The sequence below is a fragment of the Eulemur rufifrons genome, chromosome 7, assembly GCF_041146395.1.
Source record: "Eulemur rufifrons isolate Redbay chromosome 7, OSU_ERuf_1, whole genome shotgun sequence".
Taxonomy (NCBI): Eukaryota; Metazoa; Chordata; class Mammalia; order Primates; family Lemuridae; genus Eulemur; species Eulemur rufifrons.
This window is the reverse complement of record NC_090989.1, coordinates 137,292,766-137,318,120: the sequence shown is the minus strand read 5'-3', so window position 1 is coordinate 137,318,120 and position 25,355 is coordinate 137,292,766. Positions and strand designations below refer to the sequence as shown.

The following is a 25,355-nucleotide window of genomic DNA, read 5'->3' as shown; positions in this document are numbered from 1 at the left end:
TCACACGTGTGATCATTTCTTGGTACTATATCCATGAATTAAGAGTCTTAGATGTGGTTAAACCATTCATTATTTTATTCTTCCAGACATGTACTGGATAACTACTTCATGTGTCAAGCATTTGCTAAGCACAAGTAAACAAGAAATGAATACAATATAGTCCTTTAATTTTCTGTCTGAAGAGATATACAATTTTCACTTTTGATAAGCCCATGGACTAAGTGGAACATGAAAAAGAAAAATCACTGATTATATCCAGTTTGCTAAATGCTGGCTACACTTTGGGAGAATACAGAGTTGCATTAAGGGATGTAGAGGAAGGATACCTAAGGCAACTTGGGCTGAGATAGAGAACAGGGAAAGCTTTAGAAAACTCATAAGCTGAATCCTGCAAGTCAAGGAAGTGCACAAAGACAGCACAGAAGAGGGATGGCTTGTAAGAGATTAAGTTGTCAGGCTTTAAAACAAGGAAGACCTGAATTTATGTCCCAGATCTGCCATTTCATGTCGTGGCAACTTGGGCAAGTTCCTTACCTCTCTCATCTAAAAAATGAAGATGATAATTGTACCAATTTGAAAAAAAAAAAAACAAAAAACTACACTAATATATATAAAACTCTTAGATAAGAGTTTTGTGTACATAATAAATGCTCAATAAATACCAGACATTATTAGTAAATGTAGCGGGGGTGGGGGAGGTTGTAAAGTTACACAAAGAGCAAAGGGAATAGGCACCAAAGTATTTTTGCAAATGGCATGTATATAGTTGAGTATGGTTGGATAGGTGGAAAGAGATAAGAATTAACCAGGACTATCACTATGGCCATGTTGATTGCTCATTGTACAGTTCTAGTGGTGCTAAACACACGAACTATGATGTAACTATTCTCCCACACCCAGAGTTGTGAATGACTCATATTACGCAAACAGTGCAGTAGCTCTGCTGTTAGAGAGGAGAGGACACACCAGATCATGAGAGACCTAAAATTTTATTACAAGTAGTTACAAGTTGATCCTTTTTTTGACATCTTATTTCATATATTAGAGATTCAAAAATTTACATATATAATTGAATTTTAATGACAACGTACATCTTTAAACTTTCTCATTATTGAATAAATAAGTATTTTCTCTAGTTGTATTTCAATACTGTTAAATTATGCTGACACTACCCTAGTCATTATTATTGTTTCTCTAGATAGCACAATTATTTTTTTAAAAAAATATAATGGACATTCAAAATCAATATCTCACCAACAAAGAATCCTTATAATCACTGTTCTATGATTCTTATTCCTTCAAGTCCTTAGCCTTCTGAATGTATTATTTTTATAGAATTGAGGTCAGATTGTGGATATGATTTGGTAATTTGCTTTTCTTGCTATCTTTTTATAGGTTAATTGAGACATATCATTAGCCCTTATTTTGTTCTAGGTCTTAGTTTTGCAGATACGGTAAAATATGGTCCCTCCCTCAAAAAAAGTCACAGTCCAGAGAAGAAGACAGACATGTCAACCAATTATTACATATATATCAAGCAAAAATATCTTCAGAAGTCACCATACATCATGTTTTGACCTAGTTATAGTAGAGCATACATAGACTTTTTTTCCCACTTAACACTATCTGCACCCAGTTTTTCATGCTGCCTCAGTCTTAATAATTATCTTGGCTACAATTGTAAAATACTGTATTGTTTTAATAAGTGATTAGCCATTCCCTATTTGTGTATAATTAGGTTGTTTTCAAGTTTTTAGTAATATAAAACAATGATTACATTACATATATCCTTTCTATGCCTAAAATATGATATGTTTAGAAAAAATATATAACTGAATGTAGTTGCTTAGAGGATGTGGAAAGTTTAGTGACTCTTGAAATGTAGTCCTAAGGAAAAAAATCCCAAAGCTTGTTTTCAAATAAAGCTGAATAGAAAAGGGCCATCCCAATGTTACACTTCAAGTAACAAGAAAAAAAGAACAAACTAAGCCCAAAGTTAGTAGAATAAAGGAAATAATAAAGATCAAAGCAAAAAGAAATGAAACAGAAACTAGAAAAACAATAGAAAAGATCAACAAAGCCAAGAGTTGGTTTTTTGAAAAGATAAACAAAATTGTCAAACCTTTAGCTAGACTAACAAAGAAAAAAAGAGAGAAGATTCAAATAGTATCAGAAATGAAAGAGGAGACATTACAATTTATACCACAGAAAAGATCATAAGAGACTACTATGAGTAATTATACACCAACAAATTGAATAACCTAGAAGAAATGGATAAATTCATAGATACATAAAACCTACCAAGACTGAACCTTGAAGAAATGGAAACTCTAAACAGACCAATAACAAGTAAGGAGATTGAAACAGTAAAATAATGACTGCTTTCAAAGAAAAACCCAGGGCCCAGTGGATTCACTGCTTAATTTCACCAAACATTTAAAGAGGATCTAATACCAGCTCTTTTCAAATGCTTCAGAAAATTGAAGAAGAGGGAATACTTCCAAATGCATATTGCAAGGCCAGTATTACCTTTATGCCAAAGCCTGAGAAGGATACTTTAAGAAAAAAATGATCCTGATAAATAAAATGCTAATGTCCTCAACAAAATACTAGCAAACTGAACTCAAATCACATTTAAGAGACCATTCACCATGGTCAAGTGAGATTTATTCCAGTGATACAAACATAATTGAACATACACAAATCTATAAGTGACATACACCACCTTAACAGAATGAAGGACAAGAATCATATGATCACCTCAATAGATGCATAAAAAGCATTTAACAAAATTCAACATCCTTGCATGATAAAAATTCTCAACAAATTAGGTGTAGAAGTAATGTACCTCAACACTGTAAAGGCCATAAATGACAAATCCACAGCTAACCTCCTATTCAATGATGAAAAATTGAAAAATTTTCTTCTAAGATCAAGAATAAGACAAGGATGCCCACTCTTGCCACTTCTATTCAACATAGTACTGGAAGTCCTAGCCAGAGCAATTGGGCAAAAGAAAGAAATAAAAGGCATCCATTAGAAAAAAAGTATAATTTTCTCTGTTTGCAAATGACATGATGTTATGTATAGAACACACTAAAGATATCACCAAAAAAACTGTTAAACTAATAAACGAATTCAGTAAAGTTGCAGGATACTGAATCAGCATATAAAAATTAGTGGTGTCTCTATACACTAACAATGAATAGCCAAAAATAAATTAAAAAAAACATTTATAATAGCTACAAAAAATAAAATACTTAGGAATGCATTTAATCAAGGAGGTGAAAGACCTGTACATTGAAAACTACCAAACATTGATGTAAAAAATGGAAGACACAAATAAATGGAAAGATACCTCGTGTTCATTGATTGGAAGAATTAACATTGTTAAAATTAATTAAAATTAATATTGTTAAAATGCCCATACTACCCAAAGCAATCTATAGGTTAAATGTGATCACTATCAAAATTCCAATGACATTTTCACAGAAATAGAAAAATATATATATACTAAAATTTGTATGGAACCACAAAAGACCCTAAATAGCCAAATCAATTTCAAGAAAAATAAAAAAACAAAACAAAATAAAAAAAAGGCTGGAGGCATCACATTACTTGACTTTGAAATATACTACAAAACTATAGTAATCAAGACAGAAAGCTACTGGCATAAAAAAGGACCCATAGACCAATGGAACAGTCTAGAGAGCCCAGATATAAATTCATGCTTTTACAATCAATTGATTTTTGACAAAGATGCAAATAATGCACAATGGTGAAAAGAGAGTTGCTTCAATAAATTGTATTGAGACAAGTGGATATACACATGCTGAAGAATGAAATTAGACCCTTATTTCACACCATATACAAAAATCAACTCAAAATGGATTAAAGATGTAAATGTAAGACCTGAAAATATAAAACTACTAGAAGAAAACACTGCAGAAAATCTCCATGACATTGGTCTGGGCAATGATTTTTTGCATATGACCCAAAAAGCACAGATAACAAAAGCAAAAATAGGCAAATGGGATCACATCATGCTAAAAAGTACAGCCAAGGAAACAACCAACAGAGTGAAGAGACAACCTATGAAATGGGAGAAAATATTTGCAAACCATACATCTGATAAAAGGTTAGTATATAAGATATATAAGGAACTCAACAACTCAATATCCCAATTAAAAAATGGGCAAAGGATCCGAACAGGTATTTCTCAAATAAAAGACATGTAAATGGCCAACAGGTATATGAAAAAAAAAATGCTCAACATCACTAATCATCAGAGAAATGAAAATTAAAACCACAATAAGATATGACCTCACACCTGTTATTAATAGAATGGTTAATAGGAAAAAGATTAAACATAAGTACTGATGAGGATGGAAAAAAAAGGGAACCCTTGTCTACTCTTGGTGGAAATGTAAATTAGTACAACCATTGAAGAAAACAGTATAAAAACTTCTCAAAACTCTAAAAGTAGAACTACCTACCATATGATCCAGCAGTCCCACTACTGGGTACATATCTGAAGGAAATGAAATTAGTATGTCAGAGAGATGTCTGCACTCCCATGTTCAATGCAGCAGCATTCACAATGGCCAAGATATAGAATCAACCTAAATAAATTTCCAGCAGTGGATGAGTGGGTGAAGAAAATGTGGTGTATATACACACTGGAATACTATTCAGCCCTAAAAGAAAACGAAATCTGTCATTTGGATGGATCTGGAGGTCATTCTATTAAGTGAAATAAGCCAGGCACAGAAAGACAAATACCACGTGATCTCACTTACATGTGATCTCACTTACAAAAAAGGCAACTTCATAGAAGCAGAGATTAGAATGGTGATTACCAGGGGCTAGAGGAGACGGGGAGGGGGAAATGGTGATTGGGATATATCTGTCAAAGGATACAAAATTTCAGTTAGACAAGAGGAACAAGCTCAAGAGATCTATTGTACAACATGGTACCTACAGTTTATAATAATGTATTCTCGAAAACTGTTAAGAGTAGATTTTAAGTGTTCTTGCTACAAAACATGAAATGTGAGTTCCTGCATATGTTCATTAGCTTAATTTAGCCCTTCCACAATGTACACATATTTCAAAACATCATGTTGTACACAATAAATATATACAATTTTTATTTGTCAATTAAAAACTAATAAATTAGAAAAAAGAAAAGAAACACATTTATTGCCTCCTAAATTAATTTTTTGATTGACTTCTCACAGATCAATTGTCAATAATATCCACTTTGAGTCCATGTTTTGTGGCTCCCCAAATCACAAGGGCCTGTGTGCTTTAAGTGAGCTGCCTCTCCCTGGACCAAGGACAAAGCCAAGTCTTCATGACGCACGTATTACTCAAGAGGTCATTTTTTTTTCCCCCTACTGACTGGAACAGCTCAGATGTACGTGGGACCTGGGCAAAACATCAGTCCCAGTTCCTGGCGAGTGAGAATGAAGCATTTCCTCTCTAAACTTAGAGACCAAGTTTGTATTTCTGGAGTGGATTTGAAGGTCATAGCCTTTCCGTGTTTCCACATGTGTACAGTTAACTAATGAGGGCTGGGAATTCTGAACACAACCATCCACAAACTGTTTAGGAAACAAAGCCCAAATGAGACCCTTTGCTGCACAGAGCTTCAGGTAATGCTTTAACTCCTGGGTTAAATCCAAATGAAAAAGCTTTTACGTCTTTCCCCTATTGTTTCTCAAAAAAATTAAAAAATTCTAACAATGTCTAAGCTAACTGGTTACCATGAAGGAACAGGGATGCCAGCCCACGTAGAATGTTACTGTATCTAATGCAGAGGTACTTCATGGTATACCTACTGAAAATCTTCAGCTTGACAAGAACGGGATGAAATACATCCATGCTCTGCCTGAGAATGACTTGATTTTGATTACAAATATGAAATGGCTGCCTTGCTGTATGCTGCTTCCTACAAAAATCCCATCAGCAAAATTAATGCAGATGATGGTGTTAGAGAAGTAAAGTAATTTTCTCAGTGGTCCCAATAAGCAGGATCTAGTTGTAAGATCAGTATCTAGAAGTAGAATGCCAGGCCTGAGAAAGATGGTATAACTCTCAGAGACGAGGCAAGAAAGAAATGTAGTTAGACTGTAACACTGCAGAAATCCAGACTCAAACTCGGGCAGGTGAATGTAGAATGAATACACAGAAATAAAGCATATGCTTGAATATAGCCATAGATAAAAATGGAGTACAGATGCCTAACGTTTCCTTAAAGCACATAATGGAATGAGAGGCGAGGCAACCTTTAGGTAAGACAGACCAGAAGGCAATTTGAGACAATAGGAGACTATGGGGATGGAGGAAGACCCTTTTGAGAAAAACCAGACAGCAAAAGGAAAAATTGGCCTTAGGAGGCATTTGGATGTTTTGCTGCAAGAACTGGTTCCTGGATAAATTCAAAACATAAAAAAAGTCTTTGGATTAAACTTTATCATACCTTTAAAATCCAAATAAAAAAGAGTTGCTAATTTCTGGGTTCATCTATCAAGAAGATAATGACCCCAAAACACTCTCCACGACTAAGTGCAAGCTATTTAAAGAAAAGAAGAGAGCCTGGTAAGTAATTGGGATAGAGTGGCCTCTTCAGAGGTCTTAACCTTATCCCCCCGAGCAAACATGGGAGGCAAGCCAAACATAACTTAAATAAGATGAAAGAGAGCATTTGCTGTGAAGCTCTACCCACACAGGCCCTTTAAGGAAGCACATGCCTCATTCTGAATCCCAGAGAGTAAGAGAAATTATCAGCCACACTTTGTCTTCCTACCACCACCCATAATTATGTGGCTATTTTCCCCACTTACAATTTATTAGACTGCTGCTCACTTTAAAGTTAACCTAGATAGAAGCCTAGGCATTGGCCAATATAACAGGAGTGCACAGTTGAAGTTAGCAGAAAAATATTCTCAAAATATCAAAAAGGAAAATGACTCTAAATGGAACAAAATGATCAAAATATTTTCAAAAGGAAAATGTGCTTTCAGAGTACAATCTCTGTGTTTTCTATATCTATATTAAGCAACAAACAGAACTAGAACCCCTAATCAATACTGTTTATAGTGGGATGGATGTGGGTGGGTAAGAACTACTGCATTTTTCTTTCAAACTGTCCACCTTTATATAAACTCAAAACATGGTGTTTGTGTCTGCTTGTCATTCATAACATCCAGAGTCCTTTACTTCAAGTCTTATTTGTGGGGATTTTATGGGACAGATCTATGTTTAGATGACTATAGGATGTTTGACACATTTTTCAGCATCTTGTGAGTACAATGGGGATAATAATTCTCTTAGTTACTTGATAGCTGTCTAACAATGGTATAGGTTATTGAAAGTTCGAGATGTATGATACATGTCTTCAGTGGCCAAGAGGGCACACAAGTGAGTGAAATGGGCTGGTTTTAAGAAAATACGGGGTGGTTTATGCTCCACTAAATGAAATTTTCATTTAAATACTTTTAAGCAGTGTTGTAGCCAAATAACATTCCTCCGCTAGACAAATTTGCCCTTCTGATGAATTACAGGAATGTTCTAGACTATAGTGTGCTAAACAACTATTTGATAAGGGCTGAGTTGCATAGTATATTAATATAAATATATCTCCTGCCACCATAACCATTTCTTACCATATTTATGAAAACCCCACAGCTCATGATCAACTCATTCTCTGCTTACACTCTTTTTTTTTTTTTTTTTTTTTTGTTGTTGAGACAGAGTCTCACTTTGTTGCCCAGGCTAGAGTGAGTGCCGTGGCGTCAGCTTAGCTCACAGCAACCTCAAACTCCTGGGCTTAAGCGATCCTACTGCCTCAGCCTCCCGAGTAGCTGGGACTACAGGCATGCGCCACTATGCCCGGCTAATTTTTTCTATATAGATTTTTAGGTGTCCATATAATGTCTTTCTATTTTTAGTAGAGACGGGGTCTCGCTCAGGCTGGTCTTGAACTCCTGACCTTGAGCAATCCACCCGCCTCGGCCTCCCAGAGTGCTAGGATTACAGGCGTGAGCCACCGCGCCCGGCCTCTGCTTACACTCTTAAGCAGGGCTTCACTCCTGGGCAAACAAACCAATGACACCATTCCTGACCCCTACCCTTAGGATTCATTCCCTTTTTGTTGTTTGTTTTTTGGTCTTGGTCCTTTAGTCTGTTTTATTTGGTTCACTGATTGAGTGGTCGGTTGATAGGTTGATGGGAAATAGGCTGAAGAGTTTACCTTCTATGCTGAAGAAAATTCAGACAGGAAACAAAAAAATAAAAATGTTGGTAAATGCTAACAGATAGGACTGACCCTTGATTCTACAAGAGACTGGAGGTTAATAGAAGCACCACAAGTCTTCTTTTGAAAAACAGATAAACTAATCTCTGGTTTGCTACAGTGGCTGATATTTTCACCAGTTTATATTCCATACTGGCTTTTACTGTCTAAGAAGGTCATTTGTAAACTGAAATCATCTTATCTGGAAACATACACTTTATATATGATTTTTTTTTAATTTCCCCAATAGGAAACAGAGCCAAAGGACTGACTTTAGACTAGTAACTTTTGAATGACATAGAGAGTGGAAAGATAGACTGAATTGGATACCATATTAGGCTATATTTAGCTGTATTAATAGTTTATATCAACAGGACATAATAGGTGGCAAATACAATGATGGAAAGTAGATCTGTTAAACTTTCATGCAGATTTCAAGCATATACACACTTTAGCGATGCTTGAACCAGCTTTATTTGATATTTGTATATGCAATGTTAACTCATTATTACTTGTCTTACATTATTTCTCACAATAGCAGACGACCACAAAGAACCTGACAACTACCTAAGGCAGTACAACTTCCCCAGGACTTTTTGGTTTACGTAACACAGCAGCTGCTTAATTACAAAGAACAATGGGGATTTCACTTCAGGATTCTTGTAAGAAAATTACTTTTAATTAAACTGAACTTTTAGGTAAATCTTTATATAACAATTTTTAAAGCGCTCTTAGAATAAAAGTATTTCATAAATATTTTGCCCCCGTTATAGACACACACACACACACACACACAGAGAAATGTATTGCAATACACATGTAATAATATACAGTCATGTGATGCTTAATGATAGGGATTCATTCTGAGAAATGCATTGTTAGGCAATTTCGTAGTCATGCAAACATAATAGAGTACACTTACAAAAACCTAGATAGTGTAACCTACTACACACCTAGGCTATATGGTATAGCTTGTTGTTTTTAGGATACAAACCTATACAGCATGTTACTATATCAAATGCTGCAGGCAATTGCGACCCAATGGTATTTGTGTATCTAAACATAGAAAAGGCACATAACATATACAATACTATACTTTTATTGGACCACTGTCATCATGAAAACTCTCACTGACCAAAATATCATTATGTGACACATGACTTTATATGTATGATAAATACATAAATTAATATTATATATAATAAAAGTTAACTATGTTTATTTATATTTCACTTGGAGTTACTCTTATTTGGTTCTAAACAATGATTAGTAATTGAGGTAGATTGGGAAAAATTCTACTCTTCATATGGGAATCTTTGACTTATTAAATTTTCCTCTTTTCAAATCACTCTCAATTTCATCATCTTTTTCCCTATAAAAATATAGTATAATTCATAATTTCCTTATATCTTACATGTGAAATTAGGGATTTTCTAATCTTGAACCCCTTGTCACTCAAAAAATCTCCTGGGAACCCTTGAGAAATGTTTAAGCCACAGTGTTTTAATAGTATATTTTCATGAGCCTCCAAATTCTACCTCATATAATTCTCTTTTCTGGAAAAATTTTTTTTTCGTTTATTCTTTCCTTCAAGAAAAAGCTACAGTTTTCAGTTTATCTATTGTAGGAAAAATGTCCCAAAGACATAAACTCCAAGGTGCCTTATATTTGTCTTGGAATTTTGCCACAAGATTTCATTCAGTATTTCTAAATTATGGTTATTTTTCACATCAGCTCTAAACCCAAAGCCCAGTATGTTCTTTGACAGTTGCTTCCCCAAAATCTTCTGTTTCAGCTCCTGCTTATCCCATAGTGGACAAGCCCTAAGAATGTGAACAGCTGTGATATCTGCAGCTTAAGCTTCCTATTGCCTCCTGAGAGAAATGGTATCTTTAAAAGTGGCATAGAAAAGGTGCTGCAAATATGCTTCATGAATACTGATTTCTTCTAATTCAGGTCTGATGCCAGTTGAATGGCCAATAGGTCTATCTGAATGCCGAGCAGTTAAAATGAATTTTTTCATAACAGAAGTAGAAATTAAATACAAATTTGTAATTTTTTCCTTATTCCACAATACAGGGAGAAAACTATGCCAGCTTTTAAGATGATAATATCAATCAGAGACCTTATACTTCCAATATTTTATGGATGAAGAGATACTTGAGCCCACTTATAGCCACTTACACGATAAGAAATGACACATTCATTTTTCAAACTCAATTTAGGCTTTTATAGTTTGGTTTTTTCCTTTTTTTTGTTTTTGGTTTTTAGCTATGTATATGAGTTTTTGTCTTTTATACTCCAAGTTCTCCTTTCTTTACTAAAGAAAAGAAAAAATAACCATTTTAATAGTGATATGATTCATCGATAAGTTAGTAAGAACAACGGCTATCATCAAAACAAATGACCATTAATCATGCCTTAAATGTCATGTGCTTTCACTATGGTTTCAAAAACTAAGGAAGCAAGAACATTTAGGCTTTTATTTCTTTTTACCTTTAAACTGTAAAACAACATTACAGAGTGAACAGCATAACAAAGAGTGAACAAAGAAGCATTTTTTTCCCAGAACCTATCCAACTCAATTATAATGAATCCCACCACCTGCTACCGTGTCGGAATGCAATTTTTTTCTCAAAGACATCAGGTTTATAGGCAATGAAAAATCCTGAGGGCTATCATATAGCCAACACCAAAATGTATGAAAGAAACATCCCTTAGGTACTTATACTTTTTGCTATTAACAAAGCCAGTCTCAATAAACCTATATCAATTCATGAAACACACATTCCTTACACTTAAAATGTACTCAGAACTCCATTAAATTATGTACGTTATGTAAGCACTCTAGACAAGATGTTTCCTATAAGAAGAAATCCAATTCCAAGGCCATAGAAACATTTACCTGATGTATGTGCCAGGTACATGACAAATACTGTGGTTCCATGTAATTTTTAAAATATTTTTTGTGTTGTGGGTATAAATAACCTCATTTGACAGTTGAGAAACAGATGTTCAGAGATGTTATGTAACTTGTCCAAGAAAATTAAGATTATTATTTTGAGATTTTCTTGGTATGCAGACTTCAACTGGAAAATCTTGAAGGACAATGTCTTCTTATATTTAAAAGGTCATTTACTTATATGGTGTTTCAAGCTACATAAATTTTAATAAATTGAATATACACACATATATCTCATATTTGTGCATTGCACGTTATATTTTGCATATTATTTAAAATATATTACTATATGTAACTTCCCATATATTCATAAAATCATTGAGTGAAAATAGATAACTTCAAACCAGTAAAAGAAATAATTGCACATTAGTAAAATAAATGCTTTGAGTTAAAAATGATTACTTTTAAAGAATAACTTGGGAAACGTGTATCTGTATGTCTTTGGCACCCTTGGTGTTTGTATAGGCCTGTGGAACACCTGGCTGGCCATGTTTCTTCATTTCACTGATGCAACATCAAAGGTACCCAGAGACAAAAAAAGTAGAGCATCTGGAACTTAAGTGACCACTCAGAATGGTCCTGCATCCTCAATACCTTGACAATAGAAAATAAGTCCCACCTGGAACTCAAGGAGTTTATAACCTACAGGAAGGACACAAACTAATTATAAAAGCATGAGAGAAAGGGTAGCCTAAGATCTTAGCTCTCAGATGGTGCCCAAAGGAGGTGGTATTGTAAAGTGTTTAGATAGCCTGGGGAGAGCCCCCAGGACTTCTTGAGAAGGTATCTTTTGGAAAAAATAATTGACATGGACCAGTAGAGGCAAGAAGAGAGAGCATTTTATGTGTATTGACATGAGCCAAATTCTAAAATAAGGAATTTGAAAGACAGGAACAGGGGAGCAAGCAGAATATCTGGACAAAAGGTTTTCTGTTTAACCAGAAGACATAGAATAGTAAAGGTTACGGGTGAAAGCGATAGAACTCCATTGTTTTCTTAAGCCGGTTTAGATTCCACAACAATTATTTCAAACTTTTTCCCAATTAAATCATATTACTTCTGCATGTATTAATACAAAAGCATTAGGGAGGTAGGTTACAATATTAAATGCTGTCAAATAGAAAGTTATGCTTAAAACAGCAATATTGCCTGTTGTATCTAATGTTTGTGGATAGTTTTACTTTTGCCTAATATGTATATTAATAGTGATAACAAGCAAATGCTAAGTAAATATATAGCTATAAAACACTGTTAAAAAACATGCAGCTGTATGACTCCAAAAACATAAGTACCTATATGTTTTACACTTATTTCAAAGACTACACAAAGTTAACACAGAATAATAATAAAATAATCCTCCAAAATATTTAATATGCTGACATTGGAAATAATAACTTTGGAAGAATAATTTTTGGCAAAGGAAATATCTATAGTTGTAGTTGTCTGGTTGTGTTGTACACAACAAATGAAGATGACCATTTACCACCATAGTTGATATTCTTTCCAAAGTTTAAGGCCATAAAAATTGGCATTTTCTCAAAAGAGGCCCACAGTGAAAATTCTATGTTAAAGGTACCTATTGGACAATTCTGAGTAAGCCTGATACACTGACTGAAAGTACCAACGTTTCTACATAAATTAACCTTTTCTGAAATGAAAACAAAAACCAATATCAATATCAAATGAAGCAAACATCTAAGTTTATATGTTGATCACCTGTGACTAGTGGTAAAATTTATACCACAATAGATTAGATCAAAATTAACAAAATACATTTAGGAAAATATCACACACTTTATATTCCAAAGCAAAATGTAGTTGTCTAAAATACAAGTGTTTTTTTTTTTTTTTTTTTTGGTAACCTAATCCTATTATTTGAAAATTAAATAAATGTGTTTTTCAGGCCATTTTTCTCCCCATGAGCTTTTTGCTCAATAGACTGTGAGCCCACCTGGTGGAGGTGCCTATTCCTCTCAAAATGTAATCTTCAGACTCATAAATTTCACAGAACATTTATTTTAGTTTGTACTGCTTTCAGAAAATAAAGATACGAGAAAAGAGAATTTCCATGGTGTTGGTTTCTTCCTTTGCTTGCTTTCTCTCCAGGTGGACCAGTTCAGAATAGGTTTGTTATCTACCAGAATTAAGTAGCTCCTCTTACACATACACATTCCACTCCTGGTGTGTGTCAGTGTCACTTGTTAGGACGGATCCATAGGTAGCGGCTACCTCATATCCTGTGATGACTCCACCTAAACCTATGACAAAATATAATATCCACTCCCCCTCCAGGTTCATGGAGTTTAATACAGAAAGCTGCACTTCCCTCACATGCTATGTAAATATTCCCGGTTAGCGTATACGGGAGAAAACTAAAAAATGAAATCAATTAATTCTAAATTCACCCAAATGCATGGCCTAACATTGATTCACCTAGAAAATTTTTTTTAAAATGTATAGCATGGCTATGAATCTAGAACTGCTAATGGTTTTAGTCCAATAACAAAGTCTACTCCTCTCTGAAACAATCTAGATGGGCTCTGTCCCTCTCTATAAAATGAGAGTAATATGCAGACTTATTTCTCTTATTGAAGAAATAATTTATTTCATTTCATAAAGAATAAATGATATCCTTCACAGATGATTTCAGAACTTTTGGATACTAGTCTTCAACTTTGATTTTGAGAGCCCAGTGAAATGTCAAAGGTAACATAAGCCTCCATAAATATAATTCAACCAGCCTGTGATAACAAAGGCAGAAGAGAGTATTTCAAATTCACTTCTAAAGTGAGCTGGTATGTTTGGCACACTCTAACTACTCTTATATCCTATGGCTAATAGGCATGGAAACTTTCTATTGGAATATCCATTACTCATTCCCTGTAAACACACAGCCTGTCAGAAAAATGGTGGCGGGGGTGGAGGGTGGGAGCAAAGGGAAGCCAACCTTAAAAGCCAGGAAAAGGCACTGACAAGAAATTCATTTAAGATGTACGCCTTGTTTTCAAAAGCTTCTTTCATTTAATTTTCCCCAACCTTTTAAATTAGCAAATACACTAGACCCAGGAGGAAGACACAGGAGAAAAAACAAAACAAAACAAAAAATGCAGTGCAAATTTCTGTGACTTATCAATAGCTTTTATTTCGTCCTTGTGTTTGAATATCTGAATGAACTGTGGTCTGTGTTTCATTACTCCCCATCTGGAGCTGTTGCCCGCTTTGTTCAGCAATTTCTGGTCATTTTGGCTTGATGGTGACTGTTTTGTTTTATGTTGCCACATTATACAGAATGAAAGCTGCTGCAGTCACCACCCAAGAAAGAATAATCTTGAAAATGAAGAGGTTATGTTGAAAGTTCCTGATGGCCCCTTCCGGAATAAAGAAGTGAGTGTGTGCATCTGGGGATGACTACTGTCCCTAACTAGGTGTGTGTGGGATGCAGGAGAAAACAAAAGCCTTTCTATTAGATGCTAAAATAGAATTAGATTCTGTTGGTTTAATACATCAAGGTTAATTTTGATACCTTTTCTTTTCATCTCTAAGGACACTAGTGCAAGGACTTTCTCATACCTTCCTAAACATTTAACTTACACATAATATGCTGCATGTGCAACAGCTCATGAGAAACTGAATTCATGTCATATCTTTAAAAAAAATAAATAAATTCTTGACTTCGCAAATATTTGGTTGAAATTGCATGGCCTTCACCTGAGGGTAAAGCTGGAAATGATTCAATACCAAGTGTTTCAGGGAAGAACAGGTCCAATTTGTGTTCTCTAATGACAGTCTCGATGCTCTTAGTTATTTTGTTTGAAAAGCCACCTCATGCATCCTGTAGTATCTTTCCTTAAGAAAGCAATGGTCAAGAAGAGCTCAATTTCTGCCTATTATTTTAAAAAGCAAAGCATGGCATTCTCTTTTAATTCTTTGCTATTTTCATCTGACATTATTTTACAAAAACTAAGAAACAGATAGTCACGAGTTACTCAGGTTTCACAGAAAGAACCACCAAAATTTAAACATAATTGATACCAGTTTAATTTTTCAAAGAGCTGTATTTTTTTTTCCTTGTCTGAAAAGACAACAGAACAGATTTGGAGAAATGTTAAGATAATAATAACATATCACCTATAATCCTACCACCTTAAGACAAACATTTTTGTTTTGCTTACTGTATTGCCAGTATTTTACATAAAAGTGACAGGAGGCATGTTCAAACATTTTCCACGTATTAACTCTTTTCATCATCACAACCCCCTGTGAGTGAGGCTCTATTATTATTACCGTTTTATAGATGGGAAAACTAAGGGACAGCAAGGCTGAGTAATTTATAATAGGTTACAAAGCTACCAAGCGAACAGGTAGTGTTTAAACCAGGCAATTTGGCTCTATCACAGTCATAACCATACAGCTCCATATTTAGTGTATACATCATTTCATATGCTTCTATATTGATTTAAGTTAACATAATAAACATCTTTCAGGGGTTGGTATAGTCTAGTCTTTATGACTATCATTGTAATAGCTACATAACAATTGTGTATGCTCCATAAGCTAGGATCTGGATGTTTCCTATATTTTTTCCTAGTATAGAGAATGAGAGTGCTCAGAATTATGCATATATACATATTTTAAAAATATACTTGAATAAAATATTTGGGACAATGTTCTCAGTGGAATAACTAGTATAAACAGTATGCCTTTTATTGCTCTTTCCATACTGACTTTTTAAGAAGGCTCTTCCAATTTAGCACGGTGGTAATGAAAAAAGGATGAACCAGCATTGGATGGCCTGCATGTTATAATGGTTTCTACTTGAGTAGATATAAACTATCACTGCAGATTGCTTTAATTTGCATGTTTCCGATCATTACTAAACTTATCCTGAGGACACTAGTATCCCTTGTAGCTCTCTCAAGTTTTAGTTTTTTGTGTTTTTTTCTCCCACATCCCCGTCCCACTGGACCTGCAAGTAGGGAGTCCTCTTTGTTCCTTTCTCAGTATGGTTTCTCCTCTACCTAAAATTTGCAATTTAGAATGTCACATCATCAAATTGAGTAACCAACTAATCTTCATTTTCACTCTGGTATCATTCCTGGTTATTTCTCCACAAATATTCTCTGGATTAGTCACTTTTTCTAATACTATTCCTACTGCATTTCTTGGAAATTCCAATACATATGTAGATGCTTGTTTTAATACTTTGTCTTGTTAGTTCTGTAAACTTCCCGATGACCTCACAACTCTCTCCCAACCTCAGCAACTTGCTCCCCTGGTAGTCATTAACAATTATACACAATTTTCCATAAATGTAATTGTCTCTTCCTAATTGGATCTACTTGGAACTATTTCAAGGTCCATATTCCTGAAAGGAAATACTCTAAATAAGACTGAGTATATTATTAAAACAGTATTTTCCTAAAACCATGACACTAATAGTAGTATATTTTTGATCATGACTGCTTACTTTTAGGGTACCTCCCCCATGATGTGCTTAATAAAGGCTGTGATTCAGTCACCACTGCTAACCACAGGCTGTAAATGCTGAGGTCAAAGCAAGGCACCTGGAGGCTTTTATAAGCATAGTACTGCCAGCTGGACATGTGATCACCCTCCCTTCTTTACATTACCCTCAAGTCAAAAGGTCTAACAGCCCTCCTGACCTATAGAGTGTCTTTAGCTTTCCTTCTATTAGTGATTTTGCTAGACTATTTACCACAATTCCTTTTTCCCTTTCTCCCTCCCTCCCTCCTTTCCTTCATTCTTTCCTTCCTTCTTTCCTTCTTTCCTCCCCTTCTTCTTTCCTTCTCTTGCTCCTTCTTTTCTCACTTACATATTTATTGGTGCTTATTTTGTTCAAACAAGTAGTCTCCAAACTACTTTTTAAATTCACATCACTATGAATAAAAATATTTTGGAGCAGCAAACCCAATATTTACATATTTATTTAAAATGTATGTATTTGTAAGATTGTACCAATATATATTATAAAATATTCACAAAAAGTTGATATGAAAACAAAGAGAGATGACAGTTTTAATATATTCTTCCAGTGCTCCCAATAAACAGTCTTGTATCCCTATGCACACATCCCACTTTGGAAACAAGTATTCTAGGGTACACGGGCCCAGTTTTCATCGATTTTAGAAATCTCTCTGCAGACATAGAAAATTCAATAAGCTGTCACAAAAACAAAACGTGGGTAGGTCTGTTAGGAGTTGAAGTAATCACAGTATGACTTGACCAGATCTGTACACCCTCACCTCTCTTTGACATCACCCATATGGATGCCACGCCAGGGCCTCTAACTCAGTATGTCCAATATATAATTTATTATCTTCTCCCCAAAACATACCACTACTACTTCTGGACTTCTTACCTCGGCAAATGGCACAGCCATCTTCCCCAGTCATGAAAGCTCAACATGTAGGCTTCATCTCATACATCCCTCTCTTTCACCTTTATAGAAAATAACAAATTCTACTTCTAAAAATGCTCATGGTGATCCCATTTCTATTAGTAATAGCCAGGGTGACTTTTTTCTAATTTTCCTCTTGAACTATGGCTTTAAAATCTACATTTGTTTTTGGTTCCACTCTCTCCCCTTGTAATTCGATTTCACTCTTGCCAAAATAGCTTTTCTAAAACACATATATAATCATATTGTATCTGCTCAAAAACTATTAAGAGGTCCATGTTGTATACAAAATTAAGTTCAAAATATTCAAGGTATCATTTTAAAAGACTCCAAAATCTTGATTCCTTTCTTTTCTCCACTCATATTCTTACTGGTCATTTTTCTATTCCAGCTACATGGATGAAGTCAATTATATTCTGAAATTCTTTCTCCTGAACATCAACATGTCCCAAGCTCATGCATTCTGCTTTGCCTTTATAAATTTCATTCCCCAAAAAAGAATCTCCATATTTTCCTCTAACAGTAGTTTGTGGATACTTCTGTTTTAGATACTTCTGTTATATTCTCAATATATTAGGGTGATATATTCGATCCTAATAAGGATATTAGAATTAGTTCTTTACTTTCTTGGTTTCTTTTCAACTAGAAATTGAGCTATTAGGTGGCAGAAACCATGTCTTATTAGTCTTTGTCTCATAATATGTGCTGCATTTCTTAGTTTATAGGAGACATGGAACATATTTATTTTTTAACTGCTGAATTGAATCTAATGACTATTACCCAAACAGATTAGGAGATGCATGTGATTTTCTGAGTGTTATTTCCTAAAACTTTTACACTTTCTATTTGTATGTGAAATAGGGGCAGTATTTAAAATGATCTTGATTCTACCACACTTCTTGATTTCAGTAGTACAACAAAAACTGGATTAGAAAAACAACAAATAACATATGTTACAAGAAGCATTCCAATTTTCTAGTAAGAACTGAGTCATGAAAGAGAGAACATATAGATTTTACAAATAATTTAATGCAACTTTTAAAAGACTATGGGATTCCCAGACATGACGAAACATGAGCCACAGATATAGTCAAATGGCTTCAGAAATATTTCCAGGGGAAAAAAAAGCCTGACTTAATAAGATACCAACTCTGAAATCCTGTGAGATCCTTATAGTTGAAGCTTAGATACAATGGGCCCATCAGTAAATTCATTCCTAGTCAATCAATGTTGCTAAAGCTTTAAAGAACAGAGAAATTAAAACATGTTTTGCATGGGGAAGTTTTCCCCAGAGTTCCTCATTTTTATATAGGAAATCAATTTGCATCACTGATGATATCATTCAAATCAGACAACCCAGAGTTGTTAGGAGGTAATTTAGTTTTATGCTAAAGCAATTTGATACTTGTTCTGATTTGTGATTTTCATTTTGTTTGTTAATGAAAAAAATTAATGAGCAATGTTACTAGAAATACAACTCATCAAAGCATTGGTGTTATTAAAGGGGTTTGCCATATACTATACATTGTGATCACCATGCAGCTGGTGCCTGGACCTCTGTGAGGGAGGATCCATCAATGAAACGGCATAGGCAATAGCTCAGGGTACAGATGCCCTTACACATACCTTTGCACTGATTTGTGTTTTTGTCAAGAATTGCCTTTGTGGATACAATTTTTCCATACCTGTAAGAGAGAGAAAAAAAATCGACGTTATTGTCACCCAATGAAGACACTTAAAATACCCTAATGAACGTCAGGGCACACACAATTGAGCATGGATAAACCAAGAAAACAAGCTCTGAATTCCCATTTCACACCTGAATGATCTCTTTTCACCAGTTCTTTATACCTCAGGAATGTGTTTCCCTATGTAAGCACTGGGTTGAGCCTTCAAATATAAACCTGTCAGGCTGTCATAGGTGGCCACAAGGAGATTGCATGTGATTATGATCACAGTAAATTGCACCCTGTGGATTCACGGAGGAAAATGTGGGCCTTGGCTCCGGGCTGAACACAGGGTTTGGATCCACTCTGACTCTTACCTAGTGTCATAACTTTGAAAAGTTCAACTTGACCTCTCCAAACCACAGTGTTTTTCCATCTGTAAAAATGAGAAGCTACATATATCAAATTTTCTGTTTCGACCAACTTTCACGCCTTTGAGAATCCAGATGCTGTATTAGGCTCCAGGAGCAATGTGGTATAATAGTTAAAAGAATATACTGTGACATCAAACTGCCATGGCTCAAATCTCAATTCATCCTGGGCATTCATGGTTAGCTAAGTCAGTCTTATGTTTTTGCATCATATCATCATCTATAATGATATAAATATATTTATTTAAAAACAATTTAGATTATTATTTATAATGATGTAAATATGTTTATAAATATATAAAATGAGGATAATGTTGCCTTCCTTATAATATTGTCAACCCTCATTGTTGTGAGGGTTAAATAGGGTTTACCTAGGGTGCTGAGGACAGTGGCTGACACAGAGTAAGTGCTCATTAAAACTCTTATCCCAGTTCCTCTCTTCCTGTTATCTGCTATATAAAAATATCTCCAGTCCTTGGCATTCTCTGAGGTAGATGAGAAATGGAAGAGGATGAAGATTCTGTCCCAAATAACAGCTTCAAACATGACTACTGAGACTGTCAAAATCTTCCACTAAGACATTTATCAGGTAAAGTTATTTGCTAAAAGATAATTTACATTGTCATTTTTAATATTAGAAACTTCATTAACTATGTTCTCATTGTATTTATTTACACAAATACTCACAAGTTAAAAGAATTTTGTTTGCTTAGTATCATCAAAATGTATATTACCATATAAGTTCACTCCCTCCATGAACTTTCAAACCCCTCTTTCCCATTCCCCCAAAAACGTTCTCTTTCAAGTTCTATTATGTTTCATGCCAAGAGTCTCTCTGTTGAGAAAATAATCAGTAAAATGATATCATATTTGAACAGTCTCTTCACTAGACAGCGATTAATGGTAACCACAATTGTACCCATTAACTAGCTATAATGTTTACTAGATTTGGGCTATTTAGGCAAATAAATATTTGCAAAATTATATGTATTTTAGAGTACTAAGAAAAAGACAAGAAAGGGAAATGTTGCTGAGACTTTTTTTCCCCCACAAAACATCAATACAGTATGTAACAATCAGAGATAGAAAAAGAATTTAGAACATTTATAACCATCACACATCAGGCATATAAAGCCTTATATCAAAAATCCTTAATTAGTTTCTAAAGCTGCACCTAAAATTTTTATGTTAAGTACCTCCTAAATTAAAATTTAGCTTTTTTATTTTTCTTTTGAGAAAGGGTCTCACTCTGTCACAAGGGCTAGAGTGCAGTGGCATCATCATAGCTCACAGCAACCTCAAACTCCTGAGCTCAAGCAATCCTCCTGCCTAAGCCTCCTGAGTAGCTGGGACTACAGGTACCAGGCTAATTTTTCTATTTTTTGTAAAGATGGGTTCTCGCTCCTGCTCAGGCTGGTCTTGAACTCCTGATCTCAAGCGATCCTCCTGCTTCAGTCTCCCAGAGTGCTAGGATTATAGGCCTGAGCTACCGTGCCTGGCCTAGCTCTGTCTTTTAAAGATGAAATTCAAAATTACCATGTCTCATAGTGAATTATATCTCACAATTGGACTGTTAACGTATGGTGTGCATATTGTCCTATTGTATCAATATTATTATACAAGGATATCCTCTACTTTATTAAATATAGTATATGTAAAAAAAGGGCTATCATTTTTTACAGCAAAAAAAAAGTATTTTGGCAAGCAACTTTTTTCTAAAAAAATTCCTTTATTTCCCAGAAAGTATTACAATATTACTAAAAATGGAAAATCACACACACACACACCCCAAAAAAGTAAACTGTGCTATTTCCTGATTTCTCTATTCATAATTACACTCTAGGCAAGACTTTCCAATAGTACAGAATCACAAAACAATGGAACATAACTCAGGGTAATTGACACAGCCTCTACTCTGACTCGAGTTATATGAATTTCATTCTTTGGCTCAGATACAACACTCTGCATTAACAATTATTTTGCAAGGCTAGAATATTCTTTAAACAACAAGAGAAGGTACTTAATGGGCCACTGGTTACAGTTCGTGTCTGAACTCACACAACGACAAACGGGACAAACGGGTACTTTCCGCATGACTAGCGCTGCATTCTTCATAATCTGCAAAGTCAACAGCAGCTATAGGTAAATAAAGTTTAGACTTTTTTTTTAAAGACCTAAACCACCATAAATGTAAAAGCCACCAATATAATGTACCTGTGAAGAATTATATTAATTTGCCTTCCTGATATTTGAATCAAAGTACATTAATAGACTAGAATAAAAACTGCTACAGAGACTAAAATGACATATTTTTTTTTGCACAATTTGAAGAAAGATTTCTGCCGTAAAAGGTATTCCTAGATGTGTATTACCTCAATTACTTACTCTTCCTCTATTAGGGCTCAGAGCAAGACCTTTAAGTCTTCCTAAAGTTTTTCTTCAACTATGCCACCCACAAGTGGAAAGCAAAATCTAATAGTAAAGAAAAATATGTGACCAAATTGCTAAATAATGCCTGGAAATAGACACCTGAGAACTGGTCCCATGTGCTTCCTGGCTCCTAAAGCTTTCAGACAAATCCAATTCACTTCTCTATCCTTTCATTTCCTACAGCTTACTATGCACAGTCAACTTCCTCGGGGATTTGAACTTCTTGGGGGAAACAAATAAATGAAATAAATACATTTTATACTATAATTCTTTCCATGTGGGCCTCCTCTAGCCAATGTGAGAAGCTGCTAATACAGCATTGCTGGGATACATTTTGGAAAAAAGTGTGTAAGTGCTTATCATATCTACATATTCTCCAACTATCCCAAGTGCTCATATATTCTCCAAATACAGCCAGGTCTCAAAGAACATGTTCTTTATATTCTAAGAGTACACTATAAAACAGTAGCTCTTCTACAAATAACTACCCACTTATATTTTTGAGTTTTCATAACTGAATTTCATAAATTCATACATTGTCTATTAACTCTAAAATACTTTTACCCTAGCTTGTCAATACAAGTTTTACATTTAATTTTTTAAAGAAATAACCAGTTCTTTTCTGGCATTTATATTTAGTCTTAAACAGCATCTAAATCAAACTATATTTGTTGATACACTTGATTATTTCACATACAAGCCTAAATTAAACTAATGGCATCTTTTATATTTGAAAGTTGAAGAGAAAATAGAGCTATTATGGGTGTACTCTTCATAAATTATGAAGACATCAAATTGGTGGGATCTTTCTATAAAGAATTTATTTTTAAACCCTTTTGCTGAATCACCCACTGTGTATATTAATTCAAAAAATACAGGCAGAGACTGAAAATAGTCTCCGCAGTCAATTAACTCTCAGCTAAATCATTTTTCACATGCCTTCTGTATTGATACCAGACTAGGAAAAGGTATCACATTTATGTAATGGATGAAACATTATCCTTTTAGCAAATGCGGTTGTTTGCCTACTCCAGGATGGTTCATGCATTCTCTGGCATTTGGGGATGTTAATGGAGCATATCTGTAGTTTTATGGGGCCAGCTGGAAGGTGGTGGGGCTCTCTCTCTGATGGAAGACATCGCCTAGGTTTCATCTACAAGTCCACAACGTATTACTATTCTGAAACATTAACAAATTCAAACTACAAACAAGGGGTCAAAGCCTTGCACAATTGTTTTGGGCTGAATTGTGCCCCCCCCCCGACAATTAATATTAATATGTTGGCATTGTAATCCCCACCACCTCAGAATGTGACTGTATTTGGACATAGGGCCCTTAGAGAGGTAATAAAGGTAAAAGGTCATATGGATGGGCCCCAATCCAATATGACCGGTGTACTTATAAGAAGGGAGAGGCACGCAGGGAAGATGAGTTGAAGGCATAGGGGGAAGACGCCCATCTATAGGCCAAAGAGGGAGGCCTCAGAAGCAGCAACCTTGCCAACACCTTGATTTCATACTTCCAGCCTCCAGAACTGTGAGAAAATAAATTTTTATTAAGCCACCCAGTCTGTGGAACTTTGTTATGGTAGCCTAACAAACTAATACAATAACTTCTCCAAGCCCTGGTCAGCTTTGGAAAAGGAAACAGAGGTGAGATGATTCAGCTGATAATACTTTTTTTAAATGCTTTGCTCAACAATTTTGATTTTGCACTTGGCCCTTCCAAGCCATAACCTAAGACCTTCAAGCTCTTTCTCATCCAACATTTGCGTGTGATAACAGAGGACAAGAAGTATCACAGTGTCACACAGAGCAGACGACTAATAATCCAGAACCTAGTCTTTGGCCATATAGTCTGGGCACTCCTTCTTTCCCCTCAGATATAATTAAACTCTGTAATCACGGATCCACAAGTAAATTTCACAAGTCGATTGTAAGACCAAAATATCTTTATTAACATACAACTTATAACATCCTACAAAAACACAAAATAAGAGTCTCTAGCTGAGAAAATTAGAGAAAAGATTTTAGAAGAGGAAGTGTTTGATGAAAGAGCAACATTTTGACAACCAGAAATGATTTTTATTCTTAGAAATAAGAAAAACAATTCTAAAAAAAAAAAAAAAGGTGTCTTTTTTTTTCAGGCCAGTGTATTGCTATTTAGCAAATTGCTATTTTCATGCTACAAATGGTTTCACCAGAATCCTAGGGCTACAAAGCAGCATTTAAAATTTGACATACTCTTAAGAAAATGGTTCTCAAACTTTAATGTGCACCAGAATCTCCTGGAAGGCTTGTTAACACAGATTGCTGGGCCCCACCTCAGACACTCTGACTCAGCAGGTATGAGTGAGCCTGGAGAATTTGCATTTCTAACAAGATCCCAGGTGAGGCTGATACTGCTGATAGTGCTTTCAGAACCACTGCTCCAAAACTAATACACAACAGCAAAGCACATGATTTGTTATTTTCAAGACTCCAGAGAGTAAGGGAGCTTTCTACAGACATGGAGAGATACTTTCAAAACTTCAAACAACATTTTTTTTTTGTTCAAATAATACTCCACATTGAAAAAGGTGGACTGTATATTTTTTTCAGGATTTTTACCTAATGATATTCTTCATTTAGCCAATATGTTAATAGCAACAACTTACAACTCAAGTGTAACTCTTTAGACATTCTTTTTCAGATACCTTCTAGAAACAAAGTCCAAAGAAAACATGGACAATGTCTGTGACTCTCCTCCATCACCTGAAATAACTAGTTGCTAATTTGTAATTTGATTGAATTAGAGTGCTAATCTAGTGAGAAAATTGGCAAGCAGATAATGATTAGTAACTGGTTGGTGCCTTTATTGGTTCTTAAATTAGCAAAGGATGTAAACCTGCAACAAAAATAGCACACCAAAAAAAATGCATACTTCAACTTCAGGAAGCAAAAGAAATCACTAAGTTGCTAGTTCTTAGAGTTAGTAACTCTTGAGTTATATTTTAGGATATATATTTGGGTTATGTAGTTTGAGTATATAGCCTGCCATTTTAGCAAAAGTTTGTAAGAACAGGATTTCCATGCAAACATGGTTGCAAATCACATCATCTGGGTACTTTCTACAACTGATTCCAGCACACTGCAACATGTTTAACATC

At 34.8% G+C, this 25,355-nt stretch overlaps 1 protein-coding gene across 5 annotated transcripts in view; it reads right to left on the bottom strand.

Annotated features, from left to right (window-relative positions):
- The window catches only part of RBMS3 (RNA binding motif single stranded interacting protein 3), a 649,837-nt gene that overhangs the window by 446,710 nt on the left and 177,772 nt on the right, over positions 1–25,355 (bottom strand). For all 5 annotated transcript variants that reach the window (XM_069473343.1, XM_069473346.1, XM_069473344.1 and 2 more), the window contains exon 3: positions 19,306–19,364. In XM_069473343.1, the coding sequence (XP_069329444.1) occupies positions 19,306–19,364 (59 nt within the window). The remainder of the gene's footprint in view (positions 1–19,305; positions 19,365–25,355) is intronic.